Raw genomic sequence first — 26,452 nt, 5'->3', positions numbered from 1 at the left:
TGCTTTTGAACTATGGTGTTGGAGAAGACTCTTGAGAGTCCCTTGGACTGCAAGAAGATCCAAACAGTCCATCCTAAAGGAGATCAGTCCTGGGTGTTCATTGGAAGGACTGATGTTGAAGCTGAAACTCCAATACTTTGGCCACCTGATGTGAAGAGCTGACTCATTGAAAAGACCCTGATGCTGGGAAAGATTGAAGGCGAGAGGAGAAGGGGTCAACAGAGGATGAGATGATTGGATAGCATCACCGACTCAATGGACATGAGTTTGAGTAAGCTCCGGGAGTTGTGGTGATGGACAAGGAAGCCTGGTGTGCTGCAGTCCATGGGATCACAAAGAGTTGGACACGACTGAGCAACTGAACTGAATTGATATATATATATTTTTTTTTATATAAGGACTATTTCAAGGATTGAACAGATTTTTGTATTTTTTAAAAAAAAACAAAAAAACCCTCAGGAGCAGGAAACAGCAAAAAATGTTCTACAAAGGGAAAGAAAAGATTATCTTCAAAGGAATAACGACAAAACAATGGATAATTTCTTAACAGAAGATTGTAAATCAGATGACAGTGAAGGAAATGCCAAACTCAGAAAAGTTACTTCTTTAGGAGCTACTTCCAGATTTCACATAAGACAATCTTCTGTCTTTGAAATGCTTTTAAAGTACCATGTATAATGTTTTGGTTCAGTACTCATGATCATGATTTAAGTTTTATCAATAAGAAAGTTAAAAATGAAAGAAAAGACTTTTATCATAAATTTCATAGATCTAATTCACTGGGAGCTGTTCACAGGGCAATCAGAATTCTGTTTTCTCTTGGCTGTAATGAAATTTTAAATCTGCATATCAAGTCAATGTATAGCATTTTCCTCTAATGAATTAAAATTTTGCTTTTTCCATTGTGGTCTTTTGCAAGGGTCCAGTTGGCCTCTAATTAAGACTATTTTCCTTAGTGTTTTCCTATATTTATAACTGATGAACTAATTCAGTGTTGAAAGTGTTAGTCACATCAGTTGTGTCCAACTCTCTGTGACTCCATGGACTGTAGCCTGCCAGGCTTCTTTGTCTATGGAATTCTCTAGGCAAGAATACTGGAGTGAGTAGCCATACTAACTCAGGGATGATATCAATTCCTTTGTTTTGGTCATCTTATGCACAGAGACAACTCACTGGACTAGTCCCTGATACTGGGAAAGATTGAGGGCAGAAGGAGAAGAGGGCATCAGAGGATAAGTTGGTTGGGTGGCATCACTGATGCAATGGACATGAACTTGGGCAAACTTTGGGAGATGGTGAGGGACAGGGAGGCCTGCCGTGCTGCAGTCCATGGAGTCGCAAAGAGTCGGACACAACTGGGCAACTGAACAATAACAAAGCATTAAAAAGTGTTCAGACATGGTGAATACAGTAATTTAGAAAATAATCTCATGATTCTGCTAGTAAATTAAGAGGTATTTTGTAAACTCTAAAAATTGAATAATTTCCACTGTAAATATTTTCACTTTAACCTAAAGAGATAAGAAAATAGTAGAAATCAAATTCTTTTTTCAAACTCTGCTGTAGCTTAGATGTTTTGTGTTATTATTGATGGAAAAAATTAAAAGTGGTAATCCTCAGGTTAATGAGAAATAATGAATTAATTTATAGATAAGTTGAAGAGAAAATATTACCTATCCTACCTCATTAGAATTAAATCTTTGGTATCTACAATTCACTAAATAGTGCTATTATTGTTGAAGTTACATCTTGATTTTCTGAGCCCCCCAAAAGATTGCTTATTCAAAATGTTTCCTTCATAAACTTTCATGAAAATAAGCCAAGCAATATAAAAATTTGTTTTTTTTTTAATTTTTGCTTTTCCATTTCATGTAAATTGAAGTTAAAATAGAATTAAATGAACTGAAAAGAAAATATTGACATAACCCTATCTATGACCCAGCTGTTCTTCTTTCCAGGTATTTCCTCCAAATATTTATTGATGTGTATCTGTGGTTTTGGACAGTTGAAATCAGTGCATTTTTTTGGTGTGTTTGTGTTGTGATATTATTACTCTGACACACAAACATTAATTATTATGCAAATAAATTAGTGTTTTTATTTTTTTTCTACTGACTTGTCAGAAATGATAAGCTCATATACCAGTGTAAACAGCAGAGGTTGTATAGAATTGGTGGTTAAAAGAATGGCTTCTGCAGACAGACTGCCTGAATTAAATTCTAGATCAGCCACATGGACAAGTTATTTAACTTTTGTGTCTGATTTAATTTATTGGTAAGATGGATATATTATGTTACCTTCTTCATTGGGTTATTATGAAGATTAAAAGAGATGTAAAGTTTAAATTCATGTAAATTTCTTAGATTAAACTCATGTAAGTCTTTCCTGGCATAAAGTAGGTAAAAGTATTAGACACTAATATTAATCAGCAGAGAAATGGACCTTTAAATAAAAATCTGTAAAACATCTGGTGAAATTTTATTAAGGTGCTTGTTCTGACACTAATGATTTCTTTCTACAAAAGAGATTGGAAAATAGTAATCAAATTCTTTTACAAAACCATACTATATCTTAGAAAATAGTTTCAAGTGTTATTGTTGAATTAAAAAAAAACTAATTATATGTGGTGATGTATTCTCTATCTGACATCTGGAGAAGAAGCAGTATGTATGTGATATTAAATTCACTGTCGTCCCCTCCTGCTGAGAGAGACGAGAATAAATGAAATAGAACTTCAGAACTATGTTCTATTACAGAGTAAATGATCATCAATCAGGAAAGAATTGCTGCTTTAGGGAAAGTTCAGAGATGACCTATCTGGTCCCTTTGTCAGAAGATTCTAGAATTCTAATATTCCTTAAGACATGATCCTAGAGTGACTCAATGGCTTTAGGGACAAACATCATTCTCTGATTCACTGTAACCCTTTTTGCTGTTTGCCAAACTGGCTGAACAATTTGTGACTTATTTGTCAAATGAGAGCAGTAAGATTAGCAGAACAGATTCAGTTTGGAAATTATTCAAGCAAAATAACAAAAAGGCATTTGGAGGAATAATTAAAAAGACAATTCACAGTGGCAGTATAAACTAGGCATTTTAGTGGTATGCTATTTGCATATTTATATGAATAAGGAATGATGTGGGTAGTAGAGTTCCCTTAAGTTCTTTCCATTCCTAAATCTCTATAGGATTTTAGATAAACTAGCCGGGACTTGAACTATATGGACTATGGACGCTTGCTAGGGAAGAAATGCTTAGCATATGTATAAATAAGAGAATGCAGGATTTACTTTATTTCTCATTCCACTTTTGCCATTGATTGACTCTGTGACCAGGTACAAGTCACTGAACTTTCACTGATCTGTTTTCATAACTCAAGAATGGGCTACATAATGCTAATTTTCTTTCATTTCCAATATTAATCAATTTTTAAAAATCCATTCCTTTAAAGAATATTAGACATGGTAAATTACATTGTGATTTATAAGATATTGTTTCTACCTCAATTAGGTTAAATTTAACAGCAAGGCTTCCCTGGTGGCTCGGTAAAGAATCCGCCTGCAGTGCAGGAGACCTGGGTTTGATCCCTGAAGGGAACGGCTACCCACTCCACTATGCTGGCCTGGAGAATTTCATGGACTGTCAAGTCCATGGGATCGCAAAGAGTCAGACACAACTGAGTGACTTTCACTTCTACTTTTAAGAGCAAGGACTGTCTAGAGAGACTAAGAACTAGTAATTTTAGAAATATGAAAAAGACATGAGAGAATGGTGGCTTAGATTCCAAGGAAGTAGGAGATTTGAGAGAGTATAGATTATTCAGTGTTGTAAGCTGAAGAATGGCCTGAAAAGTGAGGATGGATGTTTACTAAGAGGTTTGGATTGTATTTCACTTTGGGGCTGTTACTGGGAAATTAGCATAAGACTGATTATAGCTGGTAAGAAGGGGCAAAACAATACTGAAAAGAGTTAAAGAATAAATGTTCTCAAAGAAAAAGAGAAGGTAGAGATGACTCTTCATAAAAATTAGCCACGTGGGGAGGGAGGAAGGTAAGGTTATTTAAGAAGTTGGGGCTTCTTGAATGATTTTATCATTTTACTTAATATTTCCAATTGTCAGTGATTGCTTCCCTCTTTGAGATTTTTACTATCTTTTTTTTTAACCAACAACTTAAAGAAACAGGCATTTTTGTTTTTACATTGAACAATGTTAAAGAATTGTGCCATTGTTACACAGAGAAGCGTTGACCGTTTTCAAATGACTCTTCAGTAAATGACTCTTCTAACAAATGGAACAATATTTGAGGGAACCCTACTTCACCTACTGACAAACCTGCTGAGACTCACAATTATCTACCCTCTGAATTTTCTTATTTTCATTCCCACAATTTTATTTCTCAAATCACACATTAATATATTAACAGATTTATATTGAGAATTTATTTGCCGACTATCAAGTGGGGAGGAAGCAAATAAGTGAAATTATGAAAGTTCAAGGTGCTCCTGTCTACCTCAGAAAATACATCCAAAAAGTCTGCAGGGCTTTGGAATTCAAAATGTGTAAACCCACCAAGTTCAAAAGTAGTATTTGTGTACGTGCAGTTGCTCAGTCATGTCCGACTCTTTGCAAACCACGGACTGTAGCCTGCCAGGCTCCTCTGTTCACGGAATTTTCCAGGCAAAATACTGGAGTGGGTTCAACCCAGGGGTTGAATATCTTGCATATCTTGCACTGGCAAGCAGATTCTTTACCACTAGCTCCACCTGGGAAGCCCACATTCAAAAGAAAGCATTATATTATTTAGCGATAGATTAAATGTCTACAAGCATTTAGGAAAAATAACCAGGAATAAAGACTGCAGCAAATATACAACTAAGAGAATAAATACAGCGGCTCTCAGAAAAAGAATCTCATTTCAGAAACAACATCAGAGAAATGGAAGAGAAAGGCACAATACATAATATCTAATTAGTATTCCACATATGCTGTCCCTGGGGCTTCCCTGCTAGCTCAGTTGGTAAAGAATCCACCTGCAACGCAGGAGACCTCTGTTCAATTCCTGGGTTGGGAAGATCCCCTGGAGGAGAGCATGGAAACCTACTCTAGTATTCTTGTCTGGAGAATCCCCATGGACAGAGGAGCCTGGTGGGCTACAGTCCATGGGGTCGCAGAGTCGGACACGACTGAGCGACTAAACACACAGCACATATGATGTCCCTGAGGGTGTTTAAGTGACAAAAAGCACATTCTGCATGGAAATGCAGAGGTTTGATATATTTAATAATATCAAATACAATATGTTGTTGATTTTCTAAGATAATTGTGTGACAGTTTGACCGGAGGGACAGTGGGATGATCAGCTGGTTTTCTTTGAGGATTAAACAGAGGTGGAATCAACACAGAGTAATAATAATTTAAAAAAGCATTCTTCATGTACAAATGACAAGGATGTCTCTTGGCATAGGGTATGTGGTGCAGGTTATAGACTTGCCAGCTCTCTCTCATTAAATTTATATGTCACAGGCAGCATCTCTTGGGGAAAATATTCCTCTGGGCTATGGATAATGAATCTTTCCTTCCTCACAGAGCAGGGCGAGTCCACATACATATCTTCTGCACACAAGGGAGCATGTCTGGGTAAGCGGGCAAAGACGAACATTTTCGTAAAGATCATCATGTTCTCCAGTTGATGTATTTCACATCTCCTCTCCTTGAATTCTTAAGAAAGAAAAATATATATACTATGTGTTTTTTAAACCGATTTCCCAATGTCATTTGCCAAGTTAACCCTAGCAAACAAGTGACACACAACACAGTTGCTTGTGTCCTGTTTTGATTTTTGACATTTAGATTTTTAGATCCAAGCTGCTGGTCTTAGAGTGTGGTCTGGGTGGGCAACAGGTTAGCTACGTGCAGGCTCAACGAACAACATGAAAGAAAGAAAGCTCCCTAAAACCCTGTAAGTCCAGAGTGAATGATCAATATAAATGCTTATCCTTTTTGAATCCTGTAGAGAATTGAAGGAATACAATAAGAATTTTCTCTCATTTCTGAATCATTTAAGCCTGAGACCAAATAATATCCCTTAGCTTGAGAATTCTTTTGAATAGGGACCCATTTAACATCTACAAAGTCAGCGTCTTTGACTCAGGCATGATACTTCTGAGACAAGGGAAATAATTCTTAGTTTGGGGGACAACACATTTTCTTGCCTTGAAACATATTCTTGTTAGAGGAGACTAGAGTTTGGTTTGAGAACTCACATCTGGATTCCTCTTTGATCAAATAGGCACTACCACTGAGCAGGATCCAGGCTCAAAACTCTGAGGAAATCTCAGAGGGGAGATTCTCTGGGCCAGTGGATGGCGGGTGGAGTGACACTCCTGTTTTCGGCACAAGGCAAACACAAGCAATTTCCCACAATGAGACATAACAAACATAACCGGCAGTCACATGACCACAGATCCTATCACAGAGTCACGTGACCACGTGTCATCTCAGAAAGTTCCCAGGAAATATTGTGGTCTCTCTGAAAATGTCTAATTCTGCAGAGGAATCTTAAGAAATGTAGACCTTTCAAGGCTAGCTGCTTATGAAGCAGGACTGAGGGTCTGTACCAAGTATTCGCTTCTTCCAGAGGTTAACAGCCATATTCTAAAAAAAAAAAATCCACTGAGAAACAAAAGCTCAAAAACTGTCCTTCAACCCCACATCCACCTCCAGCTCCCATTTTCCAACTGTGATTCCAACATTCACACCCAAGCATCTTGCAGGTACAACTTGCTTTCACAAGCGCCGAGTATGTGGCCCCTTTAGCAACTCTGAGTAAAACAGGTACGTCACTCTCATTGCCTAGCTTTATGCTTTACCTCTAAATCTACTATGAATCCTTTAAAATATTTTTTTTTTTTGGTGAAAACAGCATATGTTAAAATTTATTAACACAAATAGTTATGATAGGGTAAGAAAAAAATTTGCATTTTTAAGGTCGAAGACCAAGAAGTATTATGAATTAAAACTTTGTTTATAAATAAATAAATAAATATTTTTTAATGAAAAAGATTTTAAAAAAAGCTTTGTTGGGAATTCCATGGTGGTTCAAGAGTTAATGGTAAAGAACCCGCCTGCAATGCAGGAGATGCAGGTTCGATCCTTGGGTCGGGAAGATCCCCCAAAGAAGGGCAGAGCAACCCACTTCAGTATTCCTGCCTGGAGAATCCCAAGGCAGAGGAGCCTGGTGGGCTACAGTCTGTGGAGTCAGGGTCACAAAGAGTCAGGCACTACTGAAGCAATTTAGCACACACCAACAGTTAGGACTTTCATGTGCTGAGGGCTCAGGTTAGAGGAACTAAGACCCTGCAAAAACAAAAACGGAACGTTTTGTTCCTTTAGAACCAAAATTCCTCTATTTAATTTTTTTGCCCTTATTTTTCACTATGAACTGGGGAAGAGGAGCCTCATAAAGGGTCATGCTTACATCTCTGTATTTCTGACTTAGCTGGAGCCTGAAAACTAGCACTCATCTGTGAGGGAAGTCAGTTACTGCCAGATTAGTTCACTGACATTTGGGACAGGGATGGAGAATTTAAAATGGTTAACCTAACACATTATGAACAGAATCCTTGGAATGAGTCTTAAAGAGCAGAAATGTTATGGTGTTGAGTCAGTTTGGAGAAGAATAAAATTTTGTAGTAACAGGTTATGGAATCACTTTTTTCATACAATTTTTCAAAGGTAATTGTGTCTAAAAGCTCCTCCCCACCCCCAACCCAACCCACTTCATTACATTTCTATAAAAGTATTGATTGTGAAAATCACTACTTGTACTTTTCTTTCAAATTTGTTCATTCCAGGATACTTTTATTAGAAAAAAGTATATCTTCAATGATTTTAAAAATAATATGTATACATAAAGCTTTACAGTATGATTTACACAAATCAATTATATGTATTATCTTTTTTTTCCAATTTAAAATATTGTTGAATATATTTAACATAGGTACTCTGCCTTGTAGTATATTGTATATGGATAAATTAATATTGAAGTATACCTTTGTGTGGGGCTTCCCAGGTAGCTCAATAGTAAAGAATCTTCCTGCCAATATGGGGGACGCAGGAGACACGGGTTTGATCTCTGGGTTGGGAAGATCCCTTGGAGGGGGAAATGGCAGCCCACTCCAGGATTGTCACCTGGAAAATCCCACGGACAGAAGAGCCTGGTGGGCTACAGTTCATAGGGTTCCAAAGACCCTAAACAACTGGGTGACTGAGTACACACACATGGGTTTATGTATAAATATATAAATATAATGAACAATGTATAATGCACATTATGAGCAGTTTCAGATATTCCTTTTTTTGAAGAGGAATTTTGACTTAATACTGTTTCGACCTTACTTGCTAATTTTGGAAACAATCCTTAAGTAAGATAAGATGCTATTACGAATGTATCCTTGCAATTGGCTTATACACAGTTTCTGTATCAGTGCTACTTTCATAGGAAAGCTTACTCTCTGCTTCTATGTATTTCATTTTTTTTATATTCCAAGTATGAGTGAGATCAAGCAGGTTTTTTCTTTCTGTGTCTGGTTTATTTCACTTAACGTAATGTGCTCCAATTCCATTCGTATTTTTGCTATAGGCAGAATATTTGTCTTTGTTAAGGCTGAATAATATTTCATTGAATATAAATATATATGCCTCAATTTCTTTATCTCTGTATCCATTGACAGACATTCAGGTGGAACGTCTCCCTTTGAGAAGTCAGGATCGTTGGAAAGAAGATGCTCTTCATTTTACAGCAAAACAATGTTCATGTTGAGAGCCTTGAGGGTGCTATAAGGGCTGTGGAATCTATTAAAAAGGATTCACTAGAAGAAGAAGAATTTCAACTCTATTCTATGATTATTTTAGTTATTAGTTAAGGCCTTCCCTGGTAGCTCAGATGGTAAAGAATTGCCTGCGATGCAGGAGACCCAGATTCCATCCCTGGGGCTGGGAAGATCCCCTGGAGAAGGGAGTGGTTATCCACTCCAGTATTCTTCCCTGGAAAATGCCATGGACAGAGAAGCCTGGTGGACTACAGTCCATGGGGTTGTAAAGAGTCACTTTTAAGTGACTGAAAATGAGATAGCCACATGCAGCACATTGGCTAAGTATTTGGATTTGTTATTCTTTTCCAATTAAACACTATTCTCCCCCAGTTGGTAACAGGTAAAATGTCCAGTGTACCAGGGCTTCACACTCCTGTGCTGCTCAAATTAGTTTCAGTTATGAGTTGTCTCACCATCTCAGAAGCTCTGACCCTGTTGGGGCAATACATTGAATCAATTATGAAATTTGTCCTAATAATGCTACATATGACCCCTCCCTCCAAACTGTCCCCTGGACCATTAGAAATTGAACAGACATTCTAATGATCCAGTACAAGGTGGGGGGTGGTCAACATAACAATACAACTTCAACACAGTCATTCTAGTTCCTAAAAGTCCTCTATTTGACCAACTCAAATTTCTATTCTGCCTGTTGCTCTCTGAGTACCGCCCAGATTCATTAATTCTTTCTCTCGCTTACGTTGCTTCTCTCTTTTTCTCTCTCTCCCAAGTTATCAACTAAAATCAAATCACTCTGTTACAAAACAGTTTGATCATTTTTACGTTGCCTCGACTCCTGGTAATACCTGTGCCCTGGAGGTTTCATCTTTTACCAAAGCTGTTTAAAGCATTCTCCTCCACAAAGAAAAAAAAATTCTTAAGCTAAACATTGAAGTTATAAAATTTTCACCAGCAAATCCTCTTTTCTCCTCTCTCTTCTTATATAAAGATCAACTCTCTGGATAACATTCAAATTTTCCAAAATAAAATGGTGAACATACAATTTCCCATATCTCTGAGTTTGTGAGTTGAATGGATTGTTGTGAGTTGAACAGATTGTTGTGAGTAGTGAGTGAATGGATTGTTAGAAAGAGCCAGTTCTAAACATTACCTTATGAGATGCATGGCTGTTCTTTTCATTTGGATTTAGCAATATATATAGAATGGTAATTATATATGAAGAATTTGCTGAAACAATCTCACTATACATTCCTCACAAACTGCATACACACAGAATTTATTTCTTACTCAACATAGATAGATGATATTTACCAAGCCTATTTTCAATTATGACTCTGCCTCATGGAAAGAGATAATTCTTCATACTCATATTATTTTCCCCCAGTCTATGACTATTTTTTAAAATGAACTTCAACTCATTACTGCTTTGCAGTTCAAATTAGAACATTCATACAGACAAACCTATGAGAATTTTTCTTACCTTTATACATACAAAATGGCATTTTATTGTGAGTGTTTTGTTACCATTGACAAGCACTTAAGAAATACCTACTTGTGTTTTTCTGTTCAGATATAATAAGCTTCAATGGTGATTAAAAAGCTATGAAAGAAAGGACAAAGTATGAAAGCAAGAACACCAATAAAAGGGAGGAAGGGATAGTTAGGGAGTTTGGGAGCAACATGTACACATTGCTATATTTAGAATGGATAACCAACAAAGACCTACTGTAGAGCAGAGTGAACTCTGCCCAATGCTGTGCAGCAGCCTGGATAGGAGGGGAGTTTGGGGTAGAGTGGATACATGTACATGTATGGCTTAGTCCATTTGCTGTGTACCTGAAACTATCACAGCATTGTTAATCAGCTATACTCCAATATAAAATAAAAAGGCTTTTAAAAAAAGAACCAATAAAAAGAGGATGTGGCTATGAAAGATGACACAAAAGAAATGACTGAAATTATAGGCACAATTGGAGAAGGAAATGGCGACCCACTCCAATATTCTTGCCTGGAGAATCGCATGGACAGAAAAGCCTGGTGGGCTACAATCCATGGGGTCACAAAGAGTGGGACATGACTCAGTGACTAACCAACAACAACAGAGGTACAATAAAACAACTTGACCAAAGTAAAATCTAAAAGCACAACTTGGGGGAGGGCTGCTTGGGTTTGGTCTCTGACCCAGCAGTTCTAAGCAGGGTTATTTGGGGCAGTTTAACTTACCCCTCGGTGGCTCAGTTCCTCCATCTCTAAAATAGGCACAAAAATAAGTCCTTCCTTATAGATGAAGTAACACAAAGTGTTAAGCAAGGATTTGGAACAAAAAAGAGCTCAAACATACTATTATTCTGGTGCCAATAATAAAAATGTAGCTAGATTATACAATTATGCAAGCTCTGAAGTATAGTTTTGTTTTTACTAAGAAGAATGCAATTAGCCACAGAATAACCCATGGTTTCACATAGCTGTCTCAGAGACCATAAAGTAAACACTATCATTGTTCACATACCAAAGCCTTTGACTGTTTGGATCACAACAAACTGCAGAAAATTCTTCAAGAGTTGGAAATACCAGACCACCTGACCTGCCTCCTGAGAAATGTGTATGCAGGTCAAGAAGCAACAGTTAAAACTGGACATGGAACAACAAACTGGTTCCAAATCGGGAAAGGAGTACGTCAAGGCTGTATTTAAATTATATGCAGAATACATCGTGCAAAATGCTGGGCTGAATGAAGCACAAGCTGGAATCAAGATTGCCGGGAGAAATATCAATAACCTCAGATATGCAGATGACACCACCCTTATGGCAGAAAGCAAAGAAGAACTAAAAAGCTTCTTGATGAAAGTGAAAGAGGAGAGTTAAAAAGTTGGCTTAAAACTTAACATTCAGAAAACTAAGATCATGGCATCTGATCCCATCACTTCATGGCAAATAGATGGGGAAATAATAGAAACAGTAAGAGACCTTATTTTCTTGGGCTCCAAAATCGCTGCAGATGGTGACTGCATCCATGAAATTAAAAGACACTTTCTCCTTGGAAGAAAAGCTATGACCAACCTAGACAGCATATTAAAAAGCACAGACACTGCTTTGCCAACAAAGGTCCATCTAGTCAAAGCTATGGTTTTTCCAGTAGTCATGTGTGGATGTGAGAGTTGGACCATAAAGAAAGCTGAGTGCTGAAGAATTGTTGCTTTTGAACTGTGGTATTGGAGAAAACTCTTGAGAGTCCCTTGGACTGCAAGGAGATCAAACCAGTCAGTCCTAAAGGAAATCAATACTGAATATTCTTTGGAAGGATTGATGTTGAAGCTGAAACTCCAATACTTTGGCCACCTGATATGAAGAACGGACTCATTGGAAAAGACCCTGATGCTGGGAAAGATTGAGGGCAGGAGGAGAAGGGGATGACGGAGGATGAGATGGTTGGATGGCATCACTGACTTGATGGCCCTAAGTTTGATTAAGCTCCAGGAGTTGGTGATGGACAGGGAAGCCTGGTATGCTGCAGTCCATGGGGTTGCAAAGAGTCAGACACGACTGAGTGAACTGAATTGATAGTTGTTCAACTGAAGTAGCTGTTAATGGGAAATATTTTTAAAGTGCAGAAAAACACATAATCCACAGAATATTGTACCAAAATGGAACTTATATGCAATCTAACAGAGACATTAATTTCCCTGTGAAATTTAGCTTCCTTTATTGGTTAGTTTGCTTTCTTGGCAGCTGTAGAAGAGAATCTCTCTCTGTAAAGACTGCTCTTCTGGTTCCTGCCAACATGTGCAGGTGAGGTTCTGTGGCTTCTTTTGCAAGCCCAGCACTGCCCAGTAGGGTCAGGTGGATATTTTACCAACACTGGTTTCCTATCTGGTGCCCATGGAAGGGCAGATCCATAGTAGGACAACCATTGATTGTCCTATGCAATGTCTCCTTTGAGATCTCTGCATCGTTTTTGATAAAAGGCTCAAGAGGAATCAGGAAAGTCAAGATCTTTAAGAGTAACCTCATCATAAGCCTCATATCTCCCTTCTTCTCTGTTAGAATGGGGCTTTGATATGGAAGAACAGTCTAGGTTCAGACTTAAGTCTTGGAAAATGTCTTTCTTCCAATGAGATCAAGTGTCTGGTGTCCAGCTCTGTGTGCTGCCTGTCTACAGGAGATGAGAGTTTCCATCATTGCATCTTAAGATGTTCCCGGCGCTCATGTTTTTTTCTATATTGATGCCCTATTCGATGCATCAGTGGCATTTATTAAGAGCCACCCAGTTTTACAGCCTTGAGTTACTTCTCTCTTGAAGTTCTCAAATGCAAGAGACATTTGACCAGCTAGTGTACAGCCTTCCGTCTACTTCCTACCCCATTTCACCACTGGTGGAAGTATTAGCAATCCCTCTGCTATAGCATGCCAGCACTCCCAAAGTCTGCCTTCCACCAAGAACAATGCCCTGACTGCCATCTGGCCAGGCATTGGTCTGCTTCCAGAATTCCATTCTTAGAGTCTGCTTCCCAGGTTCACTTCTGATACCAGTTATCTTTGGTAGAGTTTCTTCAAATCAAACCTTGTGAGAGGGATTCTTGTGAGGCTGATGTGCTAATGAGAGCTCTAGGAGAAGGGGGTGAAGAAAGCAGAATGGGAAGAAAGCTACACAAGGTGGTCAGCTTGGCTGGAAATGGGCCTCAGTCTATCTGCTCTCATGAGGGGCTCTAACACAGGAATGATAACCCAGCATGTGTTCCACCTTAACACAAAGAAGGTGGCTTTTTGTCTTCTTGGATCAATTAGCCATTAACCTCTGACCTCTATCAGAGGCCATTCATTAATGTCTGTCTCAGAGATTAATCAGTCATTAACATCTGAAATACCAAGGGAACATTTCATGCAAAGATGGGCACAGTAAAGGACAGAATGGTATGGATTTAACAGAAGCAGAAGATATTAAGAAGAGGTGGCAAGAATACATAGAACTGTATAAAAAAGATCTTCATGACCCAGATGACCATGATGGTGTGATCACTCCCCTAGAGCCAGACATCCTAGAATGTGAAGTCAAGTGAGCCTTAGGAAGCATCACTACAAACAAATCTAGTGGAGATTATGGAATTCCAGTTGAGCTATTTCAAATCCTAAAAGATGATGCTGTGAAGTGCTTCACTCCATATGCCAGCAAATTTGGAAAAGTCAGCAGTGGCCACAGGACTGGAAAAGGTCAGTTTTCATTCCAATCCCAAAGAAAGGCAATGACCAAACTACCACACAATTGCACTCATCTCACATGCTAGTAAAGTAATGCTCAACATTCTCCAAGCCAGGCTTCAGCAGTGCATGAACTGTGAACTTCCAGATGTTCAAGCTGGATTTAAAAAAGGCAAAGGAACCAGGTATCAAATTGCCAACATCCATTGGATCAGAGAAAAAGCAAAAGAGTTCCAGAAAAACATCTACTTCTGCTTTATTGATTACACCAAAGCCTTAGACTGTGTATCACAACAAACTCTGGAAAATTCTTCAAGAGATGGAAATACCAGGCCACCTTATTGCCTCCTGAGAAATCTGTATGCAGGTCAGGAAGCAACAGTTAGAATCAGATATGAAACAACAGACTGGTTCCAAATAGGGAAAGGAGTACATCAAGGCTGTATATTGTCACCCTGCTTATTTAACTTTTATGCAGAGTACATCATGTGAAATGCTGGGATGGATGAAGCAAAAAGTGGAATCAAGATTGCCGAGAGAAATATCAATAACCTTAGATACGCAGATGACACCACCCTTATGGCAGAAAGTGAAGAGGAACTGAAGAGCCTCTTGATGAAAGTGAAAGAGGAGAGTGAAAAAGTTGGCTTAAAACTTAACATTCAAAAACTAGGATCATGGCATCTGGCTCCATCACTTCCTGGCAAATAGGTGGGGAAGCAATGGAAACAGTGACAGAATTTATTTTCTTGGGCTCCAAAATCACTGTAGATGGTGACTGCAGCCATGAAATAAAAAGAGGCTTTCCCCTTGGGAGAAAAGCTATGACCAACCTAGACAGCATATTAGAAAGTAGAGACATTACTTTGCTAACAAAGGCCTATGTAGCCAAAACTATGGTTTTTCCAGTAGTCATGTATGGATGTGAGTGTTGGACTATAAAGAAAGCTGAGCGCCAAAAATTGATGCTTTTGAAATGTGGTGTTGGAGAAGACTCTTGAGGTTCTCCTGGACTGCAAGGAAATCAAATCAGTCCATCCTAAAGGAAATCAGTCCTGAATATTCATTGGAAGGACTGATGTTGAAGCTGAAACTCCAAAACTTTGGCCACCTAATGAGAAGAACTGACTCGTTGGAAAAGACCCTGATGCTGGGAAAGATTGAAGACAGGAGGAGAAGGGGATGACAGAGGATGAGATGGCTGGATGGTATCACTGACTCAATGGACATGAGTTTGAGTAAGCTTGGGGAGTTGGTGATGGACAGGGAAGCCTGGTGTGCTGCAGTCCATGGGGTCGCAAAGAGTCAGACATGACTTAACTGAGCCTCCAAGTTTCCTTTAAGAATAGGACTTTAAGAGACAGCACCCATTCAACCAAGGGCAATTATCAAACAAAAGGTACAACTGTAAGGTCAACAGTCAGCCCTCACAGCGACTGGGCAGTGGGTGACTGTGGTGATATGAGTGGGTCCCCGTAACATTGGAACCAATTCCACATTGCCAACACCAGGCTACTCCAATCTTCATTGATTTCCCCCAGCTCATAACTCCCTCACACCTACAGTTTGTTCTTCACAGGAGATTGAATTGGGGCATTTTAATGTGCTTATCAATAATTTTATATATGATAATTTGCCTGCCCAACTCTATGTCCTGGCACTTGAAAGATAAGAGTTGATTTTTCTCACGCTTTAAGTCATAGTGTTGAACTCTTGCCTGACAATAATAAGCACAAGGTGATTAGTGGAGTTGCAGTCTATGGAGTATTACTTACTATTAATACTATACTTCTAAGCTTATAATAAATACTTTGCTGATCAAAGACCAACAGAAACTGAATGAAATTGAAAAAATGGAAAATTAAAAATCAATAGGAAAATAAGAATGAATAATGGAAATTCTCTATTGATAGTGAAAGTGAAAGTTGCTCAGTCATGTCCAACTCTTTGCAACCCCATGGACTATACAGTCTATGGAATTCTCTAGGACAGGATACTGGAGTGGATAGCCTTTCCCTTCTCCAGGGGATCTTCCCAATCTCTGGATTGAACCCAGATCTCCCGCATTACAGGCAGATTCTTTACCAGTTGAGCCACCAATAACAATCAATAATTTCAGGTAGAAGTTAAAACATTTGAACAAATGACACAGAAAACCATCTAATGTTTTCTACCAGGCAAACTGTGAGAGATAAAGAATATGAGATTTTACATTTTAAAAAATCTAAAAACATTATAAGGACTTCCCTGGTGGCCCAGTGGTTAAGAACTGGCTTTGCAAGGTGAGACACAGGTTGGATCTCTGATAGGTCCCACATGCCACAGCATAGATCCTTAGAGCCACAGCTAAGACCTGACACAGCCAAATAAATAAAGAAACAAGTATTAAACAAAAACACATTGTACGTTTTATAACTGCTTAAATTTGCTTAGTACAACAACCATAAAATGGGTTGTTTTTCTTGTGGTGAAAAAAAGATAGGAAAGTAATCAGAAGTGCTTAACTATTTTTATAGAAAGCAAATAGAACTGGATGATGATCTAGAATATATGAGGCAATTGGGATAGAGAATGGAATGTTCCAGAAGACTCAGATTGACACACCTGGAAACTAAAAGGAGTGGCTATTATTCAATATCATAGAAGAGGAAAGATTCCAAATACAATCACGTAATTCATGACTGTTTCCCTCCTGACCTTTTAAACAGCTAAATATTTTAGACAGTGACACAAATCTTCAGTGAGACTCAAATGCATTATTTAGGTGAGCAGGTGTTTGTTTTTGTAATCATTTCAAAACCTCTCAGTGGACAATCAAAGAAAACATGTTTAGTTCACAAACAACAGTTTTAATTACCGGGACCACAGTGTAATGACATAAAGTTTTATTTAATTATTGTTTCTCCAAGGCCCAGCTCCCATGGATTCCTCCTTTCTCAGTCCTCTAGACAAGAAATTTAAGTGAAAATAGGAAGTGTTATTTTATCTAAGTATCTCTAAGATACTGGGCAAAGAAGCAGCACCCCTCTTAAACTCACATAACAAAACAGCACTGTTGGTAAAATTATACACTGTGTTGGCAAAGAACACAGCATAGCTTCAATAATGAAGGTCTCAGGAGATCAGAGGAGCCATCTTTGACACATGAAGAGCTCAGCTGAGTAGTAGAGGTCAGCTTTAAGTGGGACCCATCACCCCCAAGGTACCACCCCCAAGGTACTTTGAAAGCATTGAGGTGCTTTGAAAGCACATAGGAGATGTTTCCCAGGGTTTCCATGAAAATGCTGGAGGCAAGACTCTGCACACAATCCTTAGAGATCCAGAGATCTCACAAGTAGAGGGTACATCATTCAAGGTTTCGGCTTGGGAACTACATACAGCAACTCATGTGATTCAACAGAAAAGAAACTCACTGGAGCAATCACACAGGGATAGGGAGGGGGTGGGGGTCCTCATATTCAAGGGGGAAACAGGAGATCTGGGCAAGAACCAGTGTAGCTGTGAGCACCTGTAGATCGTCCCATCTCAGACCTGCTGCCTCTATACATTTCAACTCTACCTTCAATCCTCTTCTCAATCTGTTAGTGATGTAAATTCCAGGAAGAACAACTAATTAGTCTAACGTCAGTCACTCGCTCACTCTTTGGCTAAGGAACAGTCAAGTATCTTGACTGACAGATTGCATTTAGTAAGACAATAAAATAGACTGTATTCAGTGGAGTAAAGATAATTCTCCCAAAGGGAAATCAGAGTGGTGTTCTAATATCAGGCATATCCTGGTGTGTGGGAGAGGAAAGGTGTTAGAACCACTGAAGTTTAGTTGATTATTAGTACATGTAAATGGGCATGGAAGACCATAGAGAAAAAGTGATAGGAGATTAGAGTCCTCAGTGACCACAGTGTAGGAAAAGAGGTCAAGATCAAGGAAAGAGGAGAGGGAGGGCAAAACTAATTGTAAGTGGAAGAAAAAGGTAGAACTAGAAACCAATTTTTATAAGTTACCAAATGCAAATGTGATATGTTTGAGGACAGAGACTATGTTTTATTTATATTTATTTTCACAGTTTACCACCCACCCTGCCAATTATATAGTAGATAGATGTTCTAAATGGTTTGCTGAATTAATGGTGAACAAGTGAGTAAGTGATTAAATATATGAGCAAATGGATGGACAGATGGATAAATTGAAGATTGGTGGAATAATAATGCTAATTTAGAGAAATTAAAGAATCTACCAATAGACACAGACAGGTATTAAGCTAGGTTGCTCCTGTTAGAACAGAGATTCGATAACTAAGGTAAGACCATTAGGTGAGCTTCAAGGCTTCTTATGACCCACAACTAAATTCCTAAAAATTCTGTAGGTTCAATTTTCTTCAATTCTGTGCATTCGGAGAGCACAGTTGGTCAGTCTCAAGCAACCTGTGTTGCGGAAGGATCATGATTTTCATGCCACAACTTTGGGAAATGGCCCAAAACACACTTGAATCCTTTCATTTTCTAAAATCATCTATACTTGGTGTCTACTACCCTGTTTGCTGTTTTCCTCAGGAGGTTTTCTAGAATGAGGGCTAGAATGACCATATCAGTTCAGTTCAGTCACTCACTCGTGTCCCACTCTTTGCAACCCTATGGAATGCAGCACGCCAGGTCTCCCTGTCCATCACCAACTCCTGGAGCTTAATCAAACTCATGTCCATTGAGTCAGTGACACCATCCAACCATCGCATCCCCTGTAATCCCCTTCTCCTCCTGCCTTCAATCTTTCCCAGCATCAGGGTCTTTTCCAATGAGTCAGTTCTTCGAATCAGGTAGCCAAAGTATTGGAGCTTCGGCTTCAGCATCAGTCCTTCCAATGAATACTCAGGACTGATTTCCTTTAGGACTGACTAGTTGGATCTCCTTGCAGTTCAAGGGACTCTCAAGAGTCTTCTCCAACACCACAGTTCAGAAGCATCAATTCTTCAGCGCTTAGCTTTCTTTATAGTCCAACTCTCACATCCATACATGACTAGTGGAAAAACCATAGCTTTGTCTAGGCAGAACTTTGTTGGCAAAGTAATGTCTCTGCTTTTTAATATGCTGTCTATGATCAACCTAGCTTTTCTTCCAAGGAGCAAGCATCTTTTAATTTCATAGCTGCAGTTACCATCTGCAGTGATTTTGGAGCCCAAGTAAATAAAGTCTGTCACTGTTTCCACTGTTTCCCCATCTATTTGCCATGCAGTGATGTGACAGGATGCCATGATCTTAGTTTTCTGAATGTTGAGCTTTAAGCCAACTTTTTCACTCTCCTCTTTCACTTTTATCAAGAGGCTCTGTAGTTCTTCTTTGCTTTCTGCCATAAGGGTGGTATCATCTGAATATCTGAGGTTATTGATATTTCTCCCGGCAATCTTGATTCCAGCTTGTGCTTCCTCCAGCCCAGCATTTCGCATGATGTGCTCTGCATAGAAGTTAAATAAGCAGGGTGACAATATACAGCCTTGACATATTCCTTTCCCGCTTTGAAACCAGTCTATGTTCCATGTCCAGTTCTAACTGTTCCTTCTTGACTTGCATACAGATTTCTCAGGAGGCAGGTGAGGTGGTCTGGTATTCCCATCTCTTGAAGAATTTTCCATAGTTTGTTGTGATCCATACAGTCAAAGACTTTGACATAGTCAATAAGGCAGAAGTAAATGTTTTTCTGGAGCTCTCTTGCTTTTTCGATGAACATTTTCAAATTATACCTGAATCTTGATTGAAAATGGGAAATAATAAGTTGATCCAGCTCCACAGAAATCTTGGTAAAATTGCCACAACTCAGCAAGGATCATGATTGTATATTAAAGGCTGTAGACTTTTTATTTCAGGAAAGGAAAAGGGAAAGACTGTGTTTCTCTGAAGGCTTAGATGGTAAAGAATCTGCCTGCAATTCAGGAGACCTGGGTTCAAACCCCGGATTGGGGAGATCCCCTGAAGGAGAACATGGCAACCCACTCCAGTATTCTTGCCTGGAAAATCCCATGGGCAGAAGAGCCTGGTGGGCTACAGTGCATGGAGTCACAAAGAGTCAGCCACAGCTGAGCTAGTAACTCTTTCACTTTTCTCAGTAACCTAATCCCATGTAATCAAAATTTGGGGAGTCAGTTTATATGAGTTTTAGTCTTAGAGCAAAGTTTTGCTTGTTAACCTATGGACATTTGTATCTCTTCCTCAGCTTACGGTGCTTACTTAATGTGATATTTTCAGACAGACCAACTAGAAGTTGGGTATGTTTTCAACAGAATGTACATAATCTTTTTTAGTATCCAGTTGTAAATACGTCTTTCACTTGTCTTCAGGAAATTTTTACACCTGACTTTAAGTAAGGTTAAGGAGAATACTATGAGTATTAAGATCATAGTTAACAAAAATGATAATGATAGAAAAAAGCTACCATTATTGCATGCCCATTGTATGTCAGGAGCTGTGCTAAGAGCTCTACATAAGGACTGAGGTTCAGCAAAACTCTTACAATTCTTGAGATTCCTATGTTCCAAGCATCAGTCTGTAATCTAGAAAAGGTGACATTGAATAATTGCTTGAAATATTTTTATTGCTCTGTACTATTGCATGCTTTGGTTCAGCACATGTTATGGGTCACATGTATACCATTACAAGAACCTCACAATGCTTTTGAAGGCTATAACCTGAAATCATCTTCTTGACATGTAGTAATGGACTAGGCTTGATGTTTTAGTATTGGTAATCTGCCTTTTAGGAGTGTCAGAAAGCCAAGATCATGTAGATGCAACAGGATGGAAGAGATGCCTCAGAGCCAAAGTGGAAAATGGAAGCTAGAGGAGAATGTCAGACTATGACTTTTATGCAAAAGTGCATATCCCTGGTTAGGAATTTAACTTTGCCATGTGTGTGATAATAGTTTAGCCTTTTAAGGCTGACATTACTCTCTATCTGATTTTTGTTGTTGTTGTTGTATGCTGCAGCATACAGGGAATTGTATGTAAGTATAAAATTTGCATATCTGTATGTATAAAATCAGTGTCCCCTGCCCTGGAAGTTTTAACCACTGGACTGCCAAGGAAGTCCCTCTATCTATTATTGAGACATTTAAGAGAGGTTTTATAGGAGAGGAAAGCAAGTTGAATGACATCCTGTTGCTAGAGAGACAAAGAAGTTGGTTCTAGGTGTGGATGCTCCAAACTGCACCTCTGGATAACAGATGAAGATGCAGGACATGGGAGATTCTTTGTCATTGGGTCTTGGCACTCTTTGACCACATTAAATCCTTAACAAATGGAGTGACAGCTCTTAATGCTGCTCACAGGCCTCTAGCTCATTTCCTCTTGGGCTGTGTTTGCTCTGAAAATTTCTTCTGCGCCGCCTTAGACTCGTTTTCTTCTCCTTTGAGTCCTCTTTTCCAGCCCTCCTCCAGCTCTATTCTCAGAGCCTTTCCAGTGGTCCATGATGCATCCTAGTTTTCTGTGCTTTCTCACTGAGTCTAACTTGTCCTTCTGGTCTCAGCTCAAATATCACATCATGCGGGAATTCTTCTTTGCCACCGAGACTATGTCAATCCCCCTGTTACAGATTCCCAGAATGTCTTTATGGGTGGAAATCGCCTTACTTGTAACCTACATCTATACGCATGATTATCTCTTGTCTGTTTGCTCCCTGTACCACAAACCCATGTTCCCCATTCTCTACACAGGCTCAAGGCATAGGATAGATATTTGAGGAAAAGATGTTCAGTAAATGAATGATCAATTACTCATCTCTCAGAAGGGCGACTTCTTGGCTTCTCTTGTGGCTCAGATGGTAAAGAATCTGCCTGCAATGTGGGAGACCTGGGTTTGATCCCGGGATTGGGAAGATCCCCTGGAGAAGGGCATGCCACCCACTGCAGTATTCTTGCCTGGATAATCCCCATGGACAGAGGAGCCTGGTGGTCTACGGTCCACTGGGTCCCAAAGAGTCGGACACGACTGAGCGACAAGCACAAGCACAGCACAGAAGAGTGAAGAGAAATGAAGAGACATGAAGGCTTTATATGAATGAGTATCTGAGCTCATTACTAACTGACTGAGACAACCTTAACGTTTTCTCAGTGTGACTAAATCTTAGACAGATTTCTTCCTGACTGTGCACTCTGCTGCTGCTGCTGCTGCTAAGTTGCTTCAGTCGTGTCTGACTCTGTGCGACCCCACAGGCGGCAGCCCACCAGGCTCCGCCATCCCTGGGATTTTCCAGGCAAGAGGACTGGAGTGGGTGCCATTTCTGTCTCCAGATTGTGCACTCTAAAACTTCCTTTTCTCAGTTTTCACTTCAAATTATCTGTGTTGCCTTCTGCCTCCAACACTTTAAAACGTAGACAGATCTTTTAGCATCGGACCAGTTTTACAACCCAGGAATGGGTTTAAACGCAAAGGTTAATAAGGACCTGGGAGTCATTCCTTTGCAATGCCATCATGGAAGGGCACAGTGCCTCAGTTTCCCAATCTCAGTGGAAAAGTAGGAGCCGAACTTTGATGAGCGTCTATTAGCAAACATAGATGGCCTACTCACGTTGATCAATCTCCTTCTAATGTCCTGCAGTCTTTTTCCACCAGCTCACTTCAGTGCTTAAGAACTCTCTCACTTTTTGTTTCAGCAGAGTTCAGTCTCTCTCCCTTATTGTCACAGTCTTAAATAAAGTCTCCCAGGCCTGTTTAATTCTATCTGGTACAGTTTTTCTTTGACATGATACAATTGAGCAGCAGTTTGGCAGTATCTTTGGCAGAAGATAATATTCTGCTGTGCATGCCAAAAGAATGTATGTGTGCCATTAGCTTTGTAGGCTTTCTATGACCAAAGCTGAGAAGTTGGCCAAACTACGTTCCATCCACCTCTTAAACATGAAAGATATTCAAATGCTAGGGTTGTTTAAAGGGTGGCCCTGCCTACAAAAAGACAAACAAAAGACTAATTCACTAAATTTACATCTAACAATACAATTTTCTGATTTTTAAAAATGTTTTACTCTCTTAAATATTTTTGGATTTAGCTGTGTCCTACTACCTATGGCGTTTCCTTGTTCTCCAAATGCCCTTATATTGCTTGCAATTTTAACATCTATAACTAATCTCACTGAAATGTTTAACTAAATGAGTCAACCACTTAGTCCATCTTAATGAAATGTTAAATTGCTTGTCTTCACTGGAGCATATTTTTCAAAATGGCTTGGTTAGCAGGACAAATCTAATGCTTGACTCATCCTTGTTAGGTAACTGGATGCTGAAAGTGCTTTTTAAAAATGGGAAGCTAGATCTTCCAAGGGAAGGACAAGTCATTTAGGAAAGTTGTAACTGTAGACATCAGGAAGTTTGGGCAGAGAATGAAGCACTAGAGGTGGGCAACCAGACAGATTAGTGGAAGGGCTAAGTGGGTGGGTGGTTGGCAATAAAGAAATTTACTAATACGTGTATTTCCCTCTTCTCTTCCTTTCTTCTTTCTTTTCTCCCACAAGTATTTACCGAACAACTATGCCAGATACTTTTCTAGGCCCTGGGGATACAAAAGTTGAACAAAACAGATTAAACAAAAAATTCTACTATCATAGAGCTTACATTTTAATGTAACAATCCTTCTTTCTTTCTTTCCTAGAATCTGATTTCAGAGACAGAATCAAAGTTTTGGTGGGTCTGACAATTCAATTTAATTCCCAGGAATGAGTTTAAACCCAGGATTTAATGAGGACCTGGGAGCCCTTCCTTTGAAATGTAATCATGGAGGGAAACAGTGCCTCAATTTCCCAATCTCTGTGGGGAGGTAGGAGTCTAGCGGATCTTCCCAACCCTGGGATTGAACCTGTGTCTCCTATGTTTCCTGTATTGCAGGCAGATTCTTTACTGCTGAGCCACTGGGAAGATTTAATTTAGTTCCAGACCAAATGAAAAACAAATGACATCAATACATCAGCTCAGTGCTGGGCCTGAAAACTTCCATTAAATTTCCCCAGATTTTATTTAAGCATTCATTATCACTCATGAAAACATATCTCTAACTCCTAGGGATGAATTAAAAGATTATAGTAAAGAATAGGATAATGTTTCAGATCATGAGATTTCAAGTAAAGTTCAAAATTATCCCTATTACATTCTGCCCTGTGACCCAGAAGAGAAAGATTACCCCTACTAGAGCAACGCTCTGAAGAACCTAACATCTAATTGCTTCACAATTTAAATTGTGGTTTCATCTTGGCTTGTGCTGCCCACTGGGGAAAAAAAAAAACATCCCAAGAGCATTCTATTTTCTTATTTTCTTGGGCTCTGTACCATATCTCAATTGCACATGAATTACATGAAGCCTTCCTACAGTAAGTCAACTAAAATCACATAAGTTCCTAACATTAAATTGTTATGTTGGAAACATCATAATTGTTCACTGGCATGGAGGGTGTATCGGAAATTTTAGTGAGTGCATTGCTAGGCATGAATGTGATTAACCAATTCCATGAGCATTTGAGAGTATAATTATTTATGATCTGCAATATTTATGTTCCTCTTAGGAATCATTATGTTTTCTTTGGTGAGCAACTTTTAACTTCTGTATCTGTAAAGGACCAAAGATATTCAAGTAAGTTTATACTTAATTCCATTAAAAATATCTATATTATATTCATTCTCAACTTTACAAAGATACAAATGAGGATTATGTGAAACTAGTCACCAGAACAAAACAGAAAAATTAAGTATAGACATTTAAAAATAAGCTTGACTTCAAATGATACATGATAGTTTTACAAGCATAAACTATAAAATATATATGAGTTACATAAAATGTGAAAATACTAACTTTTCTAAAGGCAATTATTACTGCTATTCAGTCACTAATTTGCTACTTATTTTTTAAAAAATATTTTAGAATGTATTGATTTGGGAGCTAAGCACTGTGAATTCCCCAAAGAAACAATCTCTCCTTTTCAAACAAGGAAGATAACATAATTTGTATGCAGCCAGAAGAGTAGATTAATGAATATATGTGGAATCTAGGAAAATGGCATGAACTTATTTGTAGGGCAGGAATTGAGATGCAAACACAGAGAATGGGTGTGTGGACACATTTTCGGGGGAGAAGGGGCAAGATAATTTGGGAGACTGGGATTGATTTATGTGCACTGCTATATATAAAATAGATGGCTAGTGGGAACCTGCTGTGTAGTGCAGGGAGCTCAGCGTGGTGCTCTGTGATGATCTAGAGGTAGAAAAGGCGCAGGGGGAAGGGAGGTCCAAGAGGGAGGGGATATATGTATACGTATAGCAGATTCATGTCATTGTACAGCAGAAACTGAAACAACGTTGTAAAGCAACTATACCTTTATTTTTTAAAGTAGATTTAAATATACAAGGACTCTAAGGGAGTAAAGTTAAAGAGTATCTGAACTTAACGTGTATCATTATTAGTTCTTTCCAGCTGAAACTATTGCAAACAGTGCTGCTACTACATTCACGTACAAATGTGTAGCTGGACATGTATAAGAGTTTATTTTTATTGTCTTTTTTGCTCTAAGGCCTACAATATGAAGTTGAATAAAAATAATGATTTTGAACATCTCTAATATGTTCCTAATTTTAAAAGAGGTTATTCTAATGCCTTGCCATTGAGAATGATGTAGTGTAGGCTTGGGGTATATAACTTTTACTAAGTTATAGTTTCTATTTTGCTAAATTTTTTAAAATCATAAATAGGTACAAGTGTTTATAGTTGCCTCTTATCATGTGGTTTTAGTTGCTTTAACTTGTTAATGTGGTGAATAGCATCCTTAGGTTAATATTAAAACATTCTTACATTTCTGGGATAAACCCAGCTTAATTGATTTGTGTTATCTTCTTAAACACAAATGAATGTGTTTTGCTAATATTTGGTTTGGGATTTTTCATCTATATTCACGAGTGACATGGCCTCGTGTGTTCCCTTTTCCATGCGTGGTTTTTTTTTTAATCTAGTTTTGTTATCAAAAGCTATGACTTCATAGAATAAGTTTAATAGTGGATCATTTTTGAATTTTCTGGAAATTGGTTTAAGATTGGACTGATCTGTCTCTTGAAACTTTGACTGAATTCAAATATATAAGACACTGGGTCTGGGGTTTCCTTTATGAGATTATGTTTGTCTTACTCATATGGGCCTGCCACAACAAATACCATAGAACGGGTGGCTTAAACAACAGAAATGTATTTCATTACAGTTCTCTAGATTAGAAATCCATACAAATTGTGAGATGATTTGTTCTAGTTCTGTGAAAAATACCATTGGTAGCTTGATAGGGATTGCATTGAATCTGTAGATTGCTTTGGGTAGAATACTCATTTTCACTATATTAATTCTTCCAATCCATGAACACGGTATATTTCTCCATCTGTTTGTGTCCTCTTTGATTTCTTTCATCAGTGTTTTA

At 38.6% G+C, this 26,452-nt stretch overlaps 1 protein-coding gene across 8 annotated transcripts in view; it reads left to right on the top strand.

Annotated features, from left to right (window-relative positions):
* Positions 1-26,452, top strand: part of FBXO5 (F-box protein 5) — a 141,273-nt gene that overhangs the window by 101,539 nt on the left and 13,282 nt on the right. For 2 of the 8 annotated variants that reach the window (XM_081530305.1, XM_081530300.1), the window contains one exon: positions 8,734-9,886. The exons of 2 other annotated variants lie outside the window; for them this stretch is intronic. In XM_081530305.1, the coding sequence (XP_081386431.1) occupies positions 8,734-8,842 (109 nt within the window). In that variant the 3' untranslated portion in view covers positions 8,843-9,886. Of the gene's footprint in view, positions 1-8,733; positions 9,887-26,452 lie in introns of those variants that run through there. 4 more of the 8 variants (XM_081530306.1, XM_081530302.1, XR_014065510.1 and 1 more) reach the window with 3 other exon arrangements.

This window comes from Giraffa tippelskirchi, chromosome 9 (genome assembly GCF_054371585.1).
Source record: "Giraffa tippelskirchi isolate mGirTip1 chromosome 9, T2T-mGirTip1v1.2.pri, whole genome shotgun sequence".
NCBI classification, from domain to species: domain Eukaryota; kingdom Metazoa; phylum Chordata; class Mammalia; order Artiodactyla; family Giraffidae; genus Giraffa; species Giraffa tippelskirchi.
This window is presented reverse-complemented; position numbering and strand designations above follow the sequence as displayed.